Here is a 20443-nt window from a genome sequence, read left to right as displayed (position 1 = left end):
TGATACAGGGGGTGGAAATGGCAGTTATGGACAACCACCACCAAATCCATGGTATGTCTACAACATAGATCCTCCTACAGTTACTGACCCAGATCTCACCTCATATCAGGAGTTAATTGCCAGAGCAGCCATGTGCCATGGAGTTACTTTACACAAGGAATCTCTGGAAGAAGATTTCTTTTTTGAAACATTAAGAACCACACAAAGGACAACACAATCATTACCTATGTTAAAAGGTATGATGACGCATGCTGAGGCATTTGTAAAGATCCAGTGAGGGCACGTATAATAACACCTAGCGTGGATAGAAAAATATAAATCCCCACCATCTGACCCAATTGTTATTAAGGGCCAGCTTCCCTTAGATTCCTTAGTTGTGTTTAATGCTTGTAAAAAAGCAAATTCGCACTACAGGGTATGCACTCCCTCCGGACAAAGAGTCCAAGTTAATAGATGCCTCCGGTATAAGAGTGGCTGCACAATCAACCAATCATTGGCGTATAGCCAATACACAAGTTAGTCTGGCTAGGTACAATAGAGCCCACTGGGACGAAATGGAAGACTTACTTCAATATCTCCCAGAGGAGCACAAGAAAAAAGGTCAGGAATTAATAAAGGAGGGAAAACTAATATCTAATTCCTCAATTAGATATGCATTAGATGCTGCTGATACAACAGCCAGAGTAGTCCACACCAGTATTCTCCTCAGATAATGCGCATGGTTACAATTCACAACACAATCCACTACAGAAAATACTAAATACCCCATTTGACAAGGAACATCTTTTTGGTCCTCAAGTGGATGAACCACTCGAAAAAATGAACAAGCATTGAAAATGCAATAGGTCTCGCCTTTGATTAAGTTAAAGCCATTTGCTTTGCTAATGGTATTGTATAGCAAAGCAAATGGCTTTAACTTAATTAGAGGCGAGACCTATTGCATTTGTAATGCTTGTTATTTATGTAGTGTGAGAGTACCTCTAACAGTTAAGTCTCCTGTGATCATACCGAGGAATGATTATTAGCATATTGTGTTTAGCTGTAAGAGGCCAGGGGTAGGTACAGATGTTTAATGCAAATCTAAGTCCAACACAGGGACAAACACTCAGGACGGCTCCCTGAACCCATGGGTCCTTTACCTGTTCTGGACGCGGCGCTTTGGGTGACTGCTCTGTTCATCGATGGCAGTGGCTACACAGAACAGCTGCGTCCAAGCCTTCTGCTTCTGTTTCTGCTTTTGGGTGACTGCTGTGCCCTTTGATGGCGCGGGCCGAGGAGAGCAGCTCTGCCCGAGTCTCCTGCTTTTATTGCTGCTTTTATGGCCAAAGCGTCATCACCGAAAGGAGCACATTAACAGCATCTTGTGATTCTGGGCAAATTACTTAATCTCCCTGTGTCTCCAAGAACAAAGGAATGTGTTCTTATGTAACGTAACTGGTGATCGTGTAAAGCGCTCCCATACCTTCGTGTCGGGTTTGCGCTATATAAATCTGCAATAAAACAGGCACTTCTTTCTTTACTAGGCATTGACAGTTTAAACCTGCCATACTGTATGGGTTGCCGAGTTAGGGTTGCTTTTTAGGTCTCGGCCTGCGTAGGCTGCGCTTGCGCAGTCTCGCCGGCGAGATCTTATGTTTTTCAGTGAGGGCTTGAACCCGCCCCTCTTCTCCATTGGCTGGCTTCCTAAACGGAAGACTTCCTCGACACCGAAAATATCGGATTCGAATAAACTCTTGGTGCCGAAAGCACAAATTGACAGTCAGAAGCACAAGCACCTTTCAGAACCAAAAACTTTGGTACCGACACAGGAGCATCAAACAGTACCAAAACAAAATACTTTGTTTATTGATCCACAAACTGGCAAGGTGGTGACAAAACTACCTAAAAAGAGGAAGAATGAACAGGTGGACGACAAAACTCCTCCTCCTAAAAAGAGAACAATGGGGACAAATACAACTCCTCCCCTTTCTCCACAGCCTAGAGACACACCCTCTTCTCCTCTTCCTCACACTCTGCCAGCTATTCCTTCTACACCACGCCCATCTACACCTCAAACAGATGTAGAAAGTGACATAGGAGAGGGGGAACATCCTAGGGATGATGAAGACACTGCCCCAGAGGACGCAGACCCATGGGAAGATTATAATGTAGTGTCAGATAATGATAACAACCCTGAACTGTATCCCTCAAAACCTTCACCACCTGATGATAATACAGGTTTTGCACAGTTAATTAATAGGGCAGCGAAATACCACAAGGTAGACTTACATGCGGAACCTCAAATAGAGGATTTCCTTTTAGAAACACTACCTGCTGCACAAAGAACATCAGGAACACTACCAATGCTTAAGGGTCTCCTCAATCACACATCAGAAATATTCAAAGACCCGGTGAGGGCTAGGGTATTAAACCCAAGAATTGATCAGAAATATAAGGCAGCCCCAATAGACCCAACATTTATCATGGGACAAATACCTCTGGACTCACTAGTGGTCACAAACGCTCGTAAGAGAGCAAACTCATTAACTATAGGAGAAGCTCCTCCTCCTGACAAGGAGTCTAAGTTAATAGATGCCTCTGGCAAAAGAGTAGCATCCCAAGCGGCAAACAGCTGGCGCATAGCTAATACGCAAGCGCTACTTGCACGTTATGACAGAGCTCATTATGATGAGTTAGAAAAACTCATTACACATCTCCCTAAAGAACATCAAAAGAAGGCAGATCAGCTCATACAAGAAGGGAAGATAATAACTAATACTTCCATTAAGTGCGCCCTAGACGCAGCAGACACTGCAGCAAGATCCATAAACACAAGCATCATGCTAAGAAGACATGCATGGCTCAGAGTCTCAGGGTTCAAACAAGAGGTACAAACATCCTTATTGAACCAGCCTTTTGATGGGAAAACACTTTTCGGCTCAGGGACAGATGAAGCCTTAGAAAAGATGAAAAAAGACACTGAAACGGCTAAATCAATGGGAGCATTGCAACAGCCAACTCAAAGGGGTTCCTTTCGTAGGTCCACCTATAGAGGCGGATCCAAGAATACAGGCACAAGCCAGCAATCAACCTCTTTTACACCAACATCACGCAGAGGTAATTCTAGAGGCAGTTACAGAGGTAACAACAACAAGGGTAGAGGTCGCAGAAATAACAACAACCGCAACTCTCCAACCCCAAAACAGTGACTTCATACAGCTCCCCCCAGACCATATAACACCAGTCGGGGGACGCCTATCACAGTCCTTCCTGTCTGGGAAAACATCACATCAGACAGGTGGGTGAGACAAATTATCCAACATGGTTATTGCCTGGAACTCACAGCTACCCCACCAAACATCCCCCCCCAAACAGCGTCCAATGAGTCAAGATCATCTAACACTGTTAAAACAGGAAGTACTATCACTACTAGAAAAGCATGCCATAGAGAAGGTTCCACAACACCAACAAGGAACAGGAGTATACTCTCTATACTTCCTAATTCCCAAAAAAGACGGGTCTCTAAGGCCAATACTAGACCTCAGACCTCTCAATGCATACATAAATTCGGAACATTTCCACATGGTCACGCTCCAACAAGTACTTCCTTTACTGAAGAAAGGGGACTTTCTTTCTACACTGGATCTAAAATACGCTTACTTTCATATCCCAATTCACAAAGCCCACAGGAAATACCTCAGGTTTGTTGTAGAAGGACAACATTATCAATTCAAAGTCCTTCCATTTGGGGTCACAACAGCGCCAGGGGTGTTCACAAAATGCCTAGCAGTGGTTGCAGCTCACCTAAGAAGACAACAAATACATGTCTTCCCTTACTTGGACGACTGGCTAATAACCAAGTCACAAGAAGAATGTCTTCAAAACACACAAAAGACAATTCAGTTGCTGCACCAGCTAGGGTTTACGGTGAACTACACAAAATCCCACCTGCAACCAAACAAGGTTCAACAATATCTAGGGGCTACTATAGACACAGAGAAAGCCAAAGTATACCCCAATCCAGTCAGGATTCAAAGAATGCTTACATTGATTCAAAGATTTCAACCACAACACTCACTAACAGCGCGAGTGTTCATGCAGCTATTAGGGATGATGTCCTCCTGCATACTGCTAATACCATATGCCAGACTACAAATGCGTCCGCTGCAAGAATGCTTAGCAACACAGTGGAATCAGGCTCAAGGGCAGATTACAGATCTGGTGTTGGTAGACGACCGCACACGCCGCTCTCTGAAGTGGTGGAACACAACAAACATTTTCAAGGGGCGGTCGTTCCTAGAACCAATTCCACAAGTGATGCTAACAGCGGATGCATCGCTCCCCGGATGGGGAGCGCATATGGAGAAATATACAGTACAGGGAAGATGGAGTGTACAGGAAAAAAGACTGCACATCAATCATCTAGAACTACTAGCAGTGTTTCCAGCATTGAAAGCCTTTCAAATGCACATTCTCAACAAAGCAGTCCTGATCAGAACAGACAACATGACAGCAATGTATTATATTCAAAAACAGGGGGGGACGCACTCTCTCCAACTATCCAGACTAGCGCAGGAAATCTGGAGATGGGCCATTCCTCAAAACATCTATCTATTAGCCGAACACCTACCAGGAGTTCAAAATCAGATAGCAGACAGTCAGAACAAATACGCGAATGGGAACTGCATGACCAAATACTGCAGCCATTCTTCCAAAGATGGGGACAACCAGAGATAGATCTCTTTGCCACTCATCAGAACGCAAAATGCCAAAGCTTTGCATCCAGGTACCCACACCACCTGTCGCAGGGCAATGCGTTATTGTAAGAACTGGGACCGCCAGTTCTCCGGGGGGTAGCATGGCTCGAGCAGGAAGGCGGCCAGGGGCTTATGTGTAAAGCAGCTACTTACCACACACATCCAATGAAACACACAGTGGCGCAATAATGGAGACCACACCAGATGTTGTATTTGAAAACTCAAGATCTTTTATATAGGCTTTCAATTAGAGCAAGGCATTGGTAATTCATTAGCATTTCAGATAAGCATTTCATTAAGACATTTCATGTATCACGTGCAGGTTGCATTTCCTGTGAAGAGTAAGCATTTCAGTAAGGCTTTTCATTAAAATTACAGCCAGCTCATCTATGCAGTGAAACATTAACTAACCCCGCCTGCCTGTCGCATCAGACTCTTTGACAGGCAAAGGGGTAATGGTCTAAACCTGGAGGATCCTAGAAGAAGCGACAATTATAATGCATCTAAGTAGCACATCAAACCTCTCATGGACGCTTTTCCTAGAAAGGAATAAAACATATCAGCAAGTACTTATCAGTCTAACAAAGAACTTCAAAGAACACAGCCTTTAGTCATCCGTGATAAGCCTCTCTTCTTGTGAATACAGGTCGGCTGCGACCCAGGTCAAATCAACAGAATATTATGGAAGTCCACCTCTGCAAGAAAATTCAGTACAATGAAGTGACTCTCCCTCTCATTTAACAGGCTTGTAAATACAGTACACGATGAACCTTTCAGGTTGGTAAATATGGTCACGATGAGTATTTCAGGCTGGTAAATATGCAGGTAAAACGATATAGGGAGGCACATTCAACAGGGGGGGGCCAACAGGGCCCAGTCACAGTTAACCCCGGGGGAGGGGCGACCTCGAGCCTCACTCGGCCTACCGCCCTCCTCCCCAGGGGGTTACCTCTCTTCTTCGGCCCTCCGGGGCCCTTGCGGAGGCGCTGGTTCTGGCAGAGGGGAGAGGGTGTTCGTCCCTCCCTGGGCCTTCCTCGGCCCGGCACGGGGTAGGGGCGGCCTCGGGGCACCTGCGCTGGGGCCGTGGCAAGGGCGATATGCGGGGCTAAAGGGAGGGGGCACTCAGGCTCCACGGCCCCCTCCGCGTTATTGATAGGCCTTCTCGGGCCTATCGGCAAGGCTCCGGGCCAGGGACGCTGCAGGATGTGGCCGGGGAGGCTCCAGCCAACCGCGTGGCCCACATCGAGGGCGCGCCTGCCGGGACCAATGGCAGCGCGGCGCCCGGGGGCGGGGCGGAGGAGCTCCCCGGTCACGTGATCGGGGACAGCTTAGCTTCGGCCTACTGCGGCCCAGCACGATGAAGAACGGCGGCCCTCTCCTCACATAGCCGCCGATGAGGGTAATTGACGCTGGCGCAAGGCGCCACACACCGACCAGGCAGCCTCACCTCAGGGGCGTCGCTGGGGCAGCGCGAATGCCGCGATGGTCGCCGGGCCTCGTCAGGTGCCTCAGATGGCTTCCCACAGCTCCGGGCTGCGGCGGTGAGTGGGGATCAGATTAGCGCCTCGTGGAGACAGTGTCAGGCGCCGCAGCGCTACTCGTGAGGGGGGATAGATCAGTCAGCTCAGGAGAGCGCTTTGGGGGCAACAGCAGCAAAAGGGGTTCCGAGGTGAAAAACGCCTCAGAGTCACAGCGCTTGGCAGGAGGGCAGATTACAATGCTCTGCAAGTTAGTTAGTCAGAACTGCAGGCAAGATGGGGACAAATTATAGCGCTTGTCACACAGTTCAGTCAAGGGGAGACAGGTAGGCCCAGCTGGAGGCAGGGAATGCGCAGGGCAGCTCAGTCCATTACCTGGTCCCAGGAAGTAGGTTTCTTGGCGCTTAGATGGTTCTGCGCCCTTAGTTGCTTGTTTCTTGAAGTTGAAGAAGGGGGGGGGGGGTGATGAGTTGAGGGCTTGAAGAATTTCTCCTCAGTCACTGCAGATGGGCCCTGGGGTTCCCTACCACTGGGCCAGATCAGGGGGCTAGCTTTGGACACCTCACCCAGCTTAAGAGGTAGATCCTGTCACTCCCAGTAGCATAGGTTCCTCACTAGGCCCTCCCGCCTAAAACTCCTGCGTGGGTTCCCCAGGTCAGCGATGCCCCCACTGACTGGAAAAAGTTCCCTCCCTGGCTTATATATGCCCAGGTCAGGTGACCACTCTCTAAGGCGGGAAAAGTCAGGTCAGCCTTTCTTCTGGAAGGTTCCAGGAGCTTCCCTACTCTAACTATGGACAGGGGCTGGGTGGCTGGTGTTGCAACATTGTATGGGGACCCAGCCTGCTCCTGGCAACTAGGGTGCTACACTAAAAAGACCACGCTGCAGTAGCAGGGGCCAGTGGCAGCCATGTTGAAAGTAGAGAGCACCTGCACCCTAACACAGGTTAGCTGTGAAAAGGTGCCCGAAGACCTAAGGACCAACAAAAAAAATAGGTGGAAAAAATGAGGCCAGGGCAAAAAAACCACAGGGAAAGACCACCCTCGGGCTGACAGGTCTAACAGTTATGGATAAATGGGTCCAACAAATTTGCATACGCTTTTTCCCCTCTCCCACTAATTCCATTAGTGGTTCGAAAACTGCAACAACACTCAATGACCATGATACTAGTAGCACCCACGTGGGCACGACAGCCGTGGTTCACCACGCTCCTGCAACTCTCACAGGTGCCACACCAAAAATTAAGAATTTTACCCATGCACCTTACACAGAACCATGGAGAAATAATGCACCCAGATCCCAAACAACTGAACCTAGCGATCTGGCTCCTGAGATCTTAGAATTTGGATACTTAGATTTACCTCCAAACTGTATGGAGATCATTAAGCAAGCAAGCAAGACGTCCCACCACCAGAGCATGCTATGCAGCAAAGTGGAAAAGGTTTGCTATATACTGTACCAGTAACAACATCAACCCTCTGGACGCATCAACAAAAAATATTATTTGCTACTTACTACACTTACAGCAATGTAACCTTGCTTGCACATCCATTAGAGTACATCTTGCAGCTATAGCAGCGTACCTGCAAAACAGGCAACATCTATCCCTGTTTGGAGTGCCAGCAATTAAAGCCTTCATGGAAGGCCTCAAAAGAGTCATTCCACCAAGATTACCACCTTCCCCGGTCTGGAATCTCAACATAGTACTCACCAGACTAATGGGACCACCTTTCGAACCTATGCATAGGTGTGAAATACAATTCCTTACATGGAAGGTGGCCTTCCTTATAGCCATAACCTCCCTCAGGAGAGTGAGTGAATTACAGGCATTAACAATACAAGAACCATTCCTACAGTTACACCAGAATAAAGTGGTTCTTAGAACAAACCCAAAGTTCTTGCCTAAAGTAATTTCAGCATTTCACATCAATCAACCAGTGGAACTACCAGTCTTTTCCCCAAAACCACAGACGGTAGCAGAAAGGGCCCTACATACATTAGATGTCAAAAGGGCAATATTGTACTACATAGAAAGAACACAAAATTTCAGGAAAACCAAACAACTATTTGTAGCGTTTTCCCCAACACATAAAGGCAATCCTATCTCTAAAGCAGGCATTGCCAGATGGATTGTAAAATGTATACAAATATGTTACATTAAAGCAAAGAGAACATTAACTGTTCCTCCTAGAGCTCATTCTACACGCAAACTAGGGGCATCTATGGCATTCTTAGGAAACATTCCCCTAGATGACATATGCAAAGCAGCAACTTGGTCTACTCCACATACCTTCACAAAACACTACTGTGTTGATGTGCAGGCAACACAACAAGCCAGAGTGGGCCAAGCTGTACTAAAAACTTTATTTCTAACTGTTGCAACAGACACTGGTGACCACCGCTAGGGAGGTAACTGCTGTATAATCTATTCATAAATGTACCATCTGCAGCCCAATGCCTCGAACGGAATATGCTACTTACCAGTATGCATCTGTTCTTTGCATAGAGGGCTGTAGAGTAGTACATGCCCTCCCTGCCTCCCCGGAAACCTGTGTCTGTTCCAACATTATCTTATTTAGATACACTTACATGGGTATCTCTTTCTGTATTCTACTATACTACTCCATCTAACCCTACTATGGCAAAACAATCTAAGGATGGAGCCAAACCCATGCGCACTAGCACCCAAAGGAGAAGTCATCGGTCTCGTGACGATAAAAGACTTCTCCAAGAGAAAAACAAGTGCAATCATTCGAGCCCAACACCAGATGGCGATCTATTCATAAATGTACCACTCTGCAGCCCTGTATGCCAAGAACAGATACATACTGGTAAGTAGCATATTCCTTATCAAATACATGTTCAGGAACTGAGATAGTTCAGGCTTTTTCTGAGCTATATGCCGGGATTAAACATGAGATCTCTAAACCTGTCAGGAGTCAGGGCAAGAACCCTAGATGGTTTGATGGTACTTGTTCTCGGGCCAATAGGGCTCTCCGCGACGCATTAGATTGCGAACCCAGGGACATGGCACTAGTCTGATTATTGAGAGAACGCTATAAGAAAGCTACTAAATTACGCACAGAGGAGGTACTAAAGGACCAGTGGAACTCCCTCTCTTGCACAGCTGCTCTCAAAGATGTAACTGGGTTCTGGAAAGAGGTTAAATCAATGCGGGCAATGGGTCTGAACATTACTCCCCTAAATTGTAATATACTAAGTAAGGTATGGGAGGATCATTTTTCAAGAATATATACAGGCCCTATAACAAGCAATGACAGCTATCCCCCAGTCACTAATGTATCAATATCCTTAGCTGAGGTGGAAGATGCTATACATCAAAGCGCAGGGAATAAAGCCACAGGCTCAGATGGTTTGTCAATTGATCTCATTAAATCTGAACCGGATTTTTGATCCCATCTGTTATGCAATATTTTTAATAATTTGACCAACACCCCAACCCCAAAAACTTGGTCAACAAGTATAATTGGGCCCATTTTTAAGAAAGGGGATAGATCCGACCCTGGTTGTTATCGCCCAATATCCTTGATTGATAATACTGGGCAGGGTTGTTTTTAACAAAATCAGGAATTGGGCAGAGGACAAGCAAATTTTAAACTGTTGCCAGTTGGGTTTTAGGAGTAGTGTTGGAACTGTTGAACAGTGCCTAAATTTAAGTCTTATATTGGGGAAATATACAGTTGCCAAAAAAGTACCTTTATACCTAGGTTTTATGGACTTAGCTTCAGCTTTTGATTTTGTTAATCGTTCTCGTTTATGGGAGATTCTTTTAAATTATGGGTTGGACACTGCACTTGTGCACTTTTTGGCGTATTTGCACAGAGATTTGAAAGCACGGGTGAGGATCAATAATGAAGGAGAGGTTTCTAGGGACATCCTAATTGGCAGAGGGGTGAGACAAGGGTGTGTTTTAGCCCCCTTGCTTTTTATTCTTTACATTAATGAATTAAATAACTCCCTGTCTGAATTAACATGGGATGTACCGAAAATTAATGGTCAATTTTACCCCGTACTTTTATATGCGGATGATGCAGTCCTAATGGGCCGCACACCAAATGCACTACGCACTTTAATCTCAGGCTTTGTATCCTTCATGGCGGATTTAAGACTTTGCACTAATTTTAAAAAATCATATATAATGTCTTGTGGACCAAAAAGCACTTTATTAAGCACATAATGTCGGGAAGTGACCTTTTAAAAAGCACCAGCACCTGCCCTTATTTGGGTTTAGTTTTTTCTGATTCAGGTTCATGCCGTTCGCATATAGTCCAAGGTAGAAGAAAACTTGGAAAGGCAATTAATTCTGTTATTAGCCTGCGACAGCCCAAGAAGGCAGAAGTGGTGATGCCATTATTACAGATCTATAAAACCGAATGCCTGCCTACGGCGACTTATGGCGCCGAAGTATGGGGGCATGTAAATTGTAACGGAATACAAATGGAGGAAAATAGATTCTGTAGAAAGATTTTAGGGGCTCAAATTTCATCACCTACCTACATATGCCATAAAGAACTAAATCTACATTATGTGGAGGATTTTATTAAATCGCGACCTGCTTTATTCTGGCTAAAGATATGGCGAAATCCAGCTGCGATTTTAACCCAAGAAATTATCACAGACTGTCTTAAATGTGATGGAGGTAGAGGTATACCCTGGCTGTCCGCAGTGCAAAACAGTCTGGCCAGCATCCAACTAGAGTATGCCTTTCATCTCCCTTTAACTGCAGACGGTTTAGATTTAAAAGCTGTGAGAGGGGCACCATATGATCTGTATTGTGAAGAAAGAAGGTAAAATGAGTTTTGTAAACCCTCAATTATTAGATATATTCCTATCCTGAGGACATTAAGTAATAATTATCAGATGCCACAGGATTATCTTAGGAAAAACATTGGAAGATGGAACAGGAGTTTGCTTTTTCGCCTCGGGGATAACAGCATAAAATTTTCCATCTGCTTCCCGATTGGTTTTAATAGTAACCTGGAGGAGACGTGCTGCCCATGTGGCATTGGTCGTAAACAAACAATGTTACATTTCTTGTTTGCTTGTAAATTCTATGTAAAATATACCAAACAATATCTAATCCCCTATTTTAAGGCAAATGTGATTTCTAATTATACTTTTGCATACCAGGAAATATTACAGCTGGGTTGTGACGATATGATTTTTCGAGTGAGCTCATTTCTACGGGCAGTGGTACGCTCACGAGCTTCCATGAATGCACCTTAAAATTGTTACACATTTGTAATTGCTCCTCGATTTGGATTTAGCATATATGTGATAGTTTATTTTTTCGGATGTTTACAATTGCTTATTTTGCACTTAGACCAAAGTTTACATATCTGCTTTTTGTACAATAATGCTGCTAATAGGGTTAAAAATTGCACCTATTTTCACTTCATTGCTACATCTTGCACATCTGGTTTTATGCTATTTATTTATTGATTATTAGATTGTCCTATCCCGTTTTTAATCTTTTTGTATTCTTATAGATATTGATAAATGTATGTTATATGTACTTTGGCAGTGATGACTTGTACTTTTATGGATATTTTATATCCGAATAAAGACCATTTGACTTGACTTGACTTCAGAGCAGCTCGATTCGCAACTACTTCTGCCTTTTCATGCTGAGGGACTGCCAAGCCAAAGGCACTATGATGCGAGATTCAGCAGGGCTTAGAGCTCTCCGTGAGCAGGGAGTACTGAGAGGGCCATAGCCACTCTGGGCACTAAATAAGGAGATGGAGGGAGCGGAGAGAGCGTTCGGGGCCCGACAGATAGCGGAAGAGGAGGCGGTGCCTGTTGAAACTAAAGACATGCTCATAATGCGGCGTAACAATTGAGGAACAGATGCCTGCATTGTGGTGAGCCTGAACACCGTAAAACGCTGGAATCGAGTCAGCGCCGCAATACTAGAAATCTCGGAAGGGAACGTCTGAGAGGAGCGCGGTCTGCCGCTGGGAACCGGGACGGAGGCCGAGGTGGAGGGGATACCCCACCTGGCCTGTGAGTATTGTTTGTGGCCCGTTGTGGGAATCTCTTGCTGACTGACCGTGCGATTCCTGGACTCTGACAAGCTGTGTGGGAAGAACCGTAACGTGATGAAGAGGAGCAAAATGGCGATCGGCTCAGAGTGAAACCGAAAGTAGTGAGGCATTGAACATCGCAAGGGTGCTACAGCGGAGATACGGAGGCCCATGTCTGCGGACAGAAGAAGACTGTAATTACCGCTATTTGAAAACTTTTAATGGGCACAAGAAAGAGGCGGCAAATACATTTTTACCAGTGCCGTAGCTTGCTACCTTTACGCGCATTGGTATGCGCTAAGAGTGCATCACCTAGGGGCTGATTGAGAGAGTGGCCTGAGACACGTAAAATAATTCCGTATCACGTAACTGGGATTGGAACAACTTGAAGGTGGCGGACACGGTCTGGCCTTTTGCGCTTTGCCGGCGATATGAAAGGCCCACTATGACGGAACAATGTCAGGTGAGGAGGAAATGAAATTGCGCGCACCCCTGAGCCGCCATTGCATTATAACTAATTGGTGTTAGCTCATGCTCAGGAGACCATAAGGGCTGTGACTGGCTGATTCTGGAACCGGAAGGCCTCAGTGTGCGGCGGATACACAATATTTCCTTCCTAAAGTGCAGCTAACAGGCATCAACAATGATGGGTGGTCTAGCAGGAATCTGACGTGAGCTGAGAGAAGCAAGGGAGAACGTCCGAGTCCTCCGCCCCAGCCGGTGAGTGCTCGCTTTTTTTGCCTCTGCCCCCTGTTTGTGTTTGCTTTTCTTGCCTCTGCCCCCTGTTTGTGTTTGCTTTTCTTGCCTCTGCCCCCTGTTTGTGATCGCTTTTCTTGCCTCTGCCCCCTGTTTGTGATCTCTTTTCTTGCCTCTGCTCCCTGTTTGTGCTCGCTTTTCTTGCCTCTGCCCCCTGTTTGTGATCTCTTTTCTTGCCTCTGCCCCCTGTTTGTGCTCGCTTTTCTTGCCTCTGTTCTTTGGTTGTGCTCGCTTTTCTTGCCTCTATTCCCCGGTTGTGATCGCTTTTCTTGCCTCAAGTCCCTGGGGCGTTACTGGGCAGAGGTGGGCGTGTGGTGAGGGGCAGTGAGTGCCCTTGGCATGGACGCCAGCGCACCGGCTGACCTGTGTCTCTGTGGCTGTGTGTGTGTGTGTGGTTCTGTGTATGTGGCTCTGTGTGTGTGTGGCTCCTTGTGTGTGGCTCCGTGTGTGGCTCTGTGTGTGTGTGGCTCTGTGTGTGTGTGTGGCTCCGTGTGTGGCTCTGTGTGTGTGTGGCTCTGTGTGTGTGTGGCTCTGTGTGTGCGTGTCTCTGTGCGTGTGTCTCTGTGCGTGTGTCTCTGTGCGTGTGTCTCTGTGCGTGTGTCTCTGTGCGTGGCTCTGTGTGTGGCTCTGTGTGTGTGGCTCTGTGGCTGTGTGTGTGTGTGTGTGGCTGTGTGTGTGTGTGGCTGTGTGTGTGTGTGTGTGTGTGGCTCTGTGTGTGTGTGTGTGTGGCTGTTTGTGTGCGTGTGTGGCTCTGTGTGTGTGGCTCTGTGTGTGTGTGTGTGTGGCTCTGTGTGTGTGTGTGTGTGGCTCTGTGTGTGTGTGTGGCTCTGTGTGTGTGGCTCTCTGTGTGTGTGTGTGTGTGTGTGTGTGTGTGTGTGTGTGGCTCTCTGCGTGTGTGTGTGTGTGGCTCTCTGTGTGTGGCTCTCTGTGTATGTGGCTCTGTGTGTGTGTGTGTTTGTGTGTGGCTGTGTGTGTGTGTGTGTAGCTCTCTGTATGTGTGTGTGTGTGTCTCTGTGTGTGTGTCTGTGGTTCTCTGTGTGTGTGTGTGTGTGTGTGTGTGTGTGTGTGTGTGTGGCTGTGTGTGTGTTGGGCTCTGTGTGTGTGTGTGTTGGGCTCTGTGTCTGCTAATACTCTCTACTACTCTCTAATGCTCACCTATTGCCATTGTAAATGACAATACCATTTAAAAAAACAAAAAATAAAAAAAATGCCATTTGCAATGCCAATAGCTCTAACTTTAACAAAGATGAGACCATTGCATTGTAAATGCTTGTTGTGTTTTTGAAGGGAAGTTGCCTCAAATGCAAAGCAATCCTGTTGTCCTAACAGCCACAGTAGAAATGCGTGCGCAGCAATCTCCAGTTTTCACTCAGCCTTTCATCTATCCGAGATCGCTAAAATAAGTACCAGTACTGCTGAATCGGGTGATTTTATGGCGCTTGGAAGGGTAAGACCGGAAGCTAGCACTATTACTGTAGAGAGCAGATTCTCTCGACAGTTCTCGGGATCCGAAAACCTCCAGTATCCTGCTCCTTGGAAGTAGCCAACCGCAGTGGAAAAATTAGCAGGGTGGCAGGGGGGGGGGGGGCGGGACAGGGGCAGCAAGGTTTGACATTCCTCAGGGGTGGGGTCACTGCTGCTATTAATCCACCAAAGCGCTTCTGTTACCCTTACCCACCACTGCAGCCGTGGAGGGGGTGTTCTTCCCTGCTTCACAGACCACAAAGATGCACAAATGGAGGGAGCGCACCCGTGGAGAGGGAACCCCCGAACCGACAGTAAAGTGAGCGTGGGTGATCCCACCTCTGTTTGACAAAGGGAGCGAAAATACAAATCACTTCTCACTCCAACACCCCCGCCAGAAAAAAACACCAAGAAATCACATTTAAAGCCCACACTTTTGCATCCCTCACTGTTGCATCTACTCGTGCTTTAGGACATCTGGGAGCGCACCACATCGGGGGGTGGGGTCTAATATGACCAGAGCTTCCCGTGCAGCAGTGACCCCTGGGTGGGTTATGTATGATGTTCACCCAGGGTGGCGTGACCCAGCGGTGGTGGTCATGGGTGTCATGTGCAACCCAACGTGCAGAGTGACCCTGGGGTGATGGTGTCATGTATGACATGTGCCACCTCCCCCGTGTGGAGTGACCCTGGGATGGTGGTGTCATGTATGACATGTGCCATTCTCCCCGTGCGCTGGTGTATGGCATGTGCCCCCCCCGCCCGTGCGGCAGTGACCCGTGGCGGTGGTGTCATGGATGACATGTGCCAACCGGGTATTGATTTACAGGTCTTTATTTGGGGACGAACTGATACACAGTAACAACTGGTGTCTGATACACATGGACCGGCCTTTGTAGTTACAAACACTTCCTCGAGTTCTAACGCACCGATTCCGGTGACTGCATACTTCAGGGTAGATTTCCATATTTCACATCAATGTGCGCAGCCGACAGATTCTTTTTCGCCGACTGTTGGAAAACGAGGCAGCATCTGTGAGGCCTGCACAAATAACATGACTACATTTGTCCTTCACTGGGAACCAAAAACCCAATTGTAGCGCCTGACTCTCAGAGGGTAGCGTTGCAGATCAGTCTGAGGCTTACTCAAGGGAGGTGGTGTGGGCTAGTAATCTCCATTTGCAGGTGTGCAAAAATAACACTCAATAATTAATTGTCCAGTCTGTTCTTTGCTTTATAAAAGTAAGAGTACATTTATTAAATACGCACACTACTTAATACTATGCACCAATTTACAAACATACATAAGTTGTTGGAATTACTTTGTGACATTGCATGACATCTCCACCACTCCCTCAGGGAGGTTGGGTCTAGTACCACCACTCCCGTATATTCACATCATCTTGCCCCCAATGCAGTTAGTGGACCATAACCTGGGGCATGGGCCCTGCGCACTGGCACCAACCCAGTGGCGACCCATACCATTACGTCAACCAGCATTAAAAATGGGTACACTTGCCTTGGTGACGCATAACCCTGACTAAGCATCTCCTACTGACCATAAAGTATGCACCTATACATCTTAAGGGCTACAAGTCTGGGTTGTTTCTCACCTAACAGCAGCAGCAAGAATACATGTTTAAGCACCACTTTAGAATGATAGTACTCATAACATATGGATATCATTAAAAAATGCATTGCAATTACAGCCCCTAAAGGCAACACAGCTGATCACAGGATTATGCATATACAGGCAGACACCCTAGCAGGAATGTCTGATAACATAACCCCACTTTGCTTATGAACTCACCTTACACCAGTACTTCATATTACACATGAGACCTTACACCAGTACTTCACATTACACATGTGACCTTCAGTCCCTCTATACGAAATAACATTAGTAAAAGCATTTCTGATGCAATTACACCTCTTCACCTCCAGGGGATGCTTTCTTCCAGACATCCACCCCTCAGCCCTTCACTCCTTGAGGCAATTATGCAAACACCCTCAGCTGAAGAACAAAAGTTTTAGCCCAGAAGGTGATAATTGTTGAGCACTTGAGGGGTTATTCCTTTGAAATCCTTAGGGTGACATGTCTCTTCGTGTGCTTCTCCAGCAGCTCCCCCAGCGCCTTTTCACCATTGAGGGTGACCCCCCTCCTCTGGGGGGCCACCAAGCACCAAAACGGCAGACTCCCAAATGCCTGGCAAGGCATTATGGGGCGCTTATGCTCCTGCTCGTGAATATGGGATTAGCGTCTCTCCCGCTGTGCCAGGTGCCACGCCGATCTGCTGGTTGCTTTACAGGATTCTCCGTCCTCGGTGGGGGGCCCAGTCCCACACGGACCCCCAGGTGAGTACATGCGGCTCGGGGAGCCCACCCCCGGCCGCTCTGCCCGTTTTCGGTGTCTCGGTCTCACCCGGGACCCCCACTTGCCTTCGAGCACTTCTGGCCGAGCACTTCTGGCTGCCCGTTCCGGCGGGTAGACGTGGACTCCAGCAGTCCCGTCTGGACCTCGGGGGAGTGCGGCGGCACTCACCCAGCCTTCTCCTCGTCGTCGGGGCCCGGGGATGGGGCCCCAGGCCCCTGGTTATCTTTGGGGGTGCGACGGCACTCCCTCCTCCTCCACCTTCAGCGAGGGCCAGGGTGGGCTCCTGGCCCCCTGTTGGGCATTTCCACGGGGAGCGCGACTGCCCCCCCCTCCGCCCCGCCTCCTTACACTGGCCCGGAGTTGGGCTCCCTGGCCCCTCCCCCTGCAACTCTTCAAGGGGAGCGCGACGGCCCTCGCCGGCTTAGTGTTCAGCGGGGGCCAGGGTTGGCTCCTGGCACCCCGCGGGGGCAGCTTCACGGGGTGCGCAAAGGCACACCCCGGCTTTCCTTCTTTGGAAGGCCCATTACAGACAGGCGGCGCAGCCCCACACGCTTCGTCGCTGGTCTCATGAAAGGTCAAAGGTCGCCTACTTTCCAGAGGCCATATCTCAGCCCCTGGGGGTCCGATCTTCTCCATTTTCGTCTCTTCTTGCGCCTGGTTGCGCCCCCTAGCCACTGGGAGCACTCTCCTTCGCCCTCGGGGTCTCCAAGAGCGTCCCATTCTGCAGGGAGCTGTCTTCACTGGCTCCCTGCGCCAGCCTTTTGCTTTTCTCCTCTCCTGCACCACTCTTCTGCTTGCACAGGGGACCAGGCGGCTGCTCACTCATCCTGGACTCTTCTATTGGTGCTGTTCAGATTCCTGGGTCAGTCAGGGGGGTGCTCCTTCCAACTGCCCATTGCGCCAGGCTCCAGCACCTTCTGCCTCTGCAGAGCTCACCCCAGAGAGTGCTTCCCTTCCTGTGCAATTGCTTTTTAAAAGTTGAGTAGGGGGCTGGCATGAAGGCTTAGTGTGTCCTATCAAACAGTGACACATCACTTCCCTGCCCCTGCTCTCTCCTTCTTGTCCAGCCTCTGGGTTGTTCAAAATGGAGTCGTCCAGTGTCTCTGGCCCTTCCCCCAGTGCCCCTTTGCAAAAACTCAAAAAACTTCCAGGAAAAATGGTTTGCAATTCTTAATAAATGTTCCTTCGATCTTATTCTTTTAATTATAGAGGCATTATCAGGAATTTTAGAAGAATTGAACAAGGAAATCTCAGAGGTATCAATGGATCTAGCAAACATGATGACAGAAGAAGATTTAAGTAAAACTCTGGAGGACATCAAGTATCAGATGGAAAAACACACAAGAGATATAAATGAAAGGAAAATACGGAAGTTCAAGAGGGATACTCTTGATTACAAACTTGGGGAAGTATATACGTGGGCGGAGATATATGGCCAAAAAAGAAGACCACGACCGTATACTCAGAACACGATACGTCATCTTCAGGTAGTGACATGTCACAGAGAATGCAAAGACCACAACCACCAGTCGCAAGAGACATTGTGCAACTGTAACAACCAACAACAAGTGCCAGCACTGAGATTAGCCCTCCTTTTTTAGATCAGGGCCAAGCAGAAAAAGGAGACCCAGGAGGGGAAAAAACAAAGGAAAAAGAAAAGGAACATCCGAACACCAGGAGCACGACTGTGCCAAAAAAAGACAAAGAACAGAAGAAACCACAACAACAGACGAACTAGTTATAAACATCAGTGATTATAATTTGAGTGATCACGAGAAAGAACTTTTACAGAGAGGAACATCATTTGCACAGACAACCAGTACAGATGCGTTGGAGCTTGGAAGTAAGCTTGATCAAACTAATGCGCAAGATGAGGTTAAGGCACTTTTTTTGATAATGTTCTACCTAAACCGGACACGAGTGATTCAGACCAACTGTTAGGTTTAAGACCGATCAGTACATTTCAGGCACCCATTAGCCATAAAACTTTGGATCTTTTTGAAAAACTAGTGAAACAAGAACTATTGAAACAAAAATTTGGAAAACAAGGTAAGAAAAACATCACCCAAAAGGATATGGACACTTTAAGAAAACTGGCGGCCAAGACTGAGATAACTTGTACTAAGGGAGACAAGGGCGGCGCCCTAGTGATCATGAACACCACAATGTATGAGGATAAAGTCAGAGAACACATAAGTGATACCAAGACGTACATGAGATTGGATTACAATCCTACAATGGAGTACATGGGAGTGTTGAGGAATATCATTGACAAAGCCTACGAAAGGGGGATCATCAATGACAAGACGAAGAATTTTTTGATTAAAACTAACCCCAAAAGTCCGGTATTCTATATGATACCTAAGATCCATAAAAATCTCTGGGATCCTCCTCTCCGACCGATTGTTTCAACTTGTGGGAGTTTGCATGAGCCGATAGGGCAGCTGCTGGACAAGTATCTGCAGCCGACTGTTAAGGGTATGAAGACGTATGTCAAAGACACTACGGATTTTCTACTAAAAATGGAATCATGCACAATGGAACCTGGTGAAAAACTGATCCTATGTACAGCTGACGTCCGTTCACTTTATACATCGAGACCTCATTTACTAGGCATAGAGGCAGTGGAAAAAGCACTAATGAACACCAATCTAGAACTTCCATTCCAGACATTCCTCATGGAATTGATGTTATTCACTCTGTACCAGAGCTATTTCCGTTACAAAGATGAATGGTACCAGCAACTGGTTGGTAGAGCCATGGGAAATTCGGTGGCACCGGTATATGCCAACATTTTCATGCTGGATTATGAGGAGATAAACATATTGAGAAAAACTGAATGGCAGGATAATCTGAAACTCCTCGTGAAGTATATCGACAATATTTTCATCGTTTGGAAAAACACAAAAGAAAAACTGCAGGAGGTACTTACAGAGTTTAATGAAAGGGATGACCGCATACAATTGACCTGGGACATTTCAGATACACAAGTAACCTTCTTGGATGTAAAAGTAACAATTACAGATCAAGGTTTTGAGACTGATATTTTCAGGAAAAGTACTGATAGGAATAATATGCTCCATTACCTAAGTTTTCATCAGCCAAGCCTCAAAAGAAATTTCTTCAGTTTTCTCAAATGACGAGAGTAAAAAGAATCGTTTCCAATGAAATTACACTAAAACGTAGAATTGATGAGATGGCCACAAGATTTTCGAATAGAGGTTACCCGGATAACATTATTGATGAATCTAGAGAACGGGTGATGGGAATGGAAAGAAGAGAATTACTCCAAACAAAAACGAAAACGGATGAGTCAAGAATAGTGGCAGTTTCTAAATTTTTCAAATATAGTGATCGTTTCAGGAGAATCATCATAAAGAATTGGGCAATACTGAACTTGGAAACAGATTTCAATGGAATTTTCGAAAAAACCACCTTTGTTTGCTTACGTGAGAGCCCGTAATATGGGAGAAATATTGAAAAACAAACCACCGAAGGTTGAGGTATATAAAGGTACAAAAGCATGCTTGAACTGTGGAAATTGTAATAGCATCATCAAGGGTAACAAGATCAATCACCCTATGAAAGG

General features: G+C 46.8%; 2 protein-coding genes across 11 annotated transcripts in view; both read left to right on the top strand.

The window, feature by feature from the left end:
* Positions 1 to 20443, top strand: part of LOC144754418 (zinc finger protein 618-like) — a 1175017-nt gene that overhangs the window by 367679 nt on the left and 786895 nt on the right. The window lies entirely within an intron of this gene.
* Positions 555 to 18455, top strand: LOC144756441 (uncharacterized). The gene is made up of 3 exons (XM_078646280.1): positions 555 to 600; positions 2059 to 3096; positions 18064 to 18455. Exons 1-3 carry the CDS (start codon positions 555 to 557, stop codon positions 18453 to 18455), a joined length of 1476 nt encoding a protein of 491 aa, XP_078502406.1.

The sequence above is a fragment of the Lissotriton helveticus genome, chromosome 5_1 (assembly GCF_964261635.1).
Source record: "Lissotriton helveticus chromosome 5_1, aLisHel1.1, whole genome shotgun sequence".
Lineage (NCBI taxonomy): Eukaryota > Metazoa > Chordata > Amphibia > Caudata > Salamandridae > Lissotriton > Lissotriton helveticus.
Note: the sequence above shows the minus strand (reverse complement) of the source record. Positions and strands in the feature narration are given on the sequence as shown.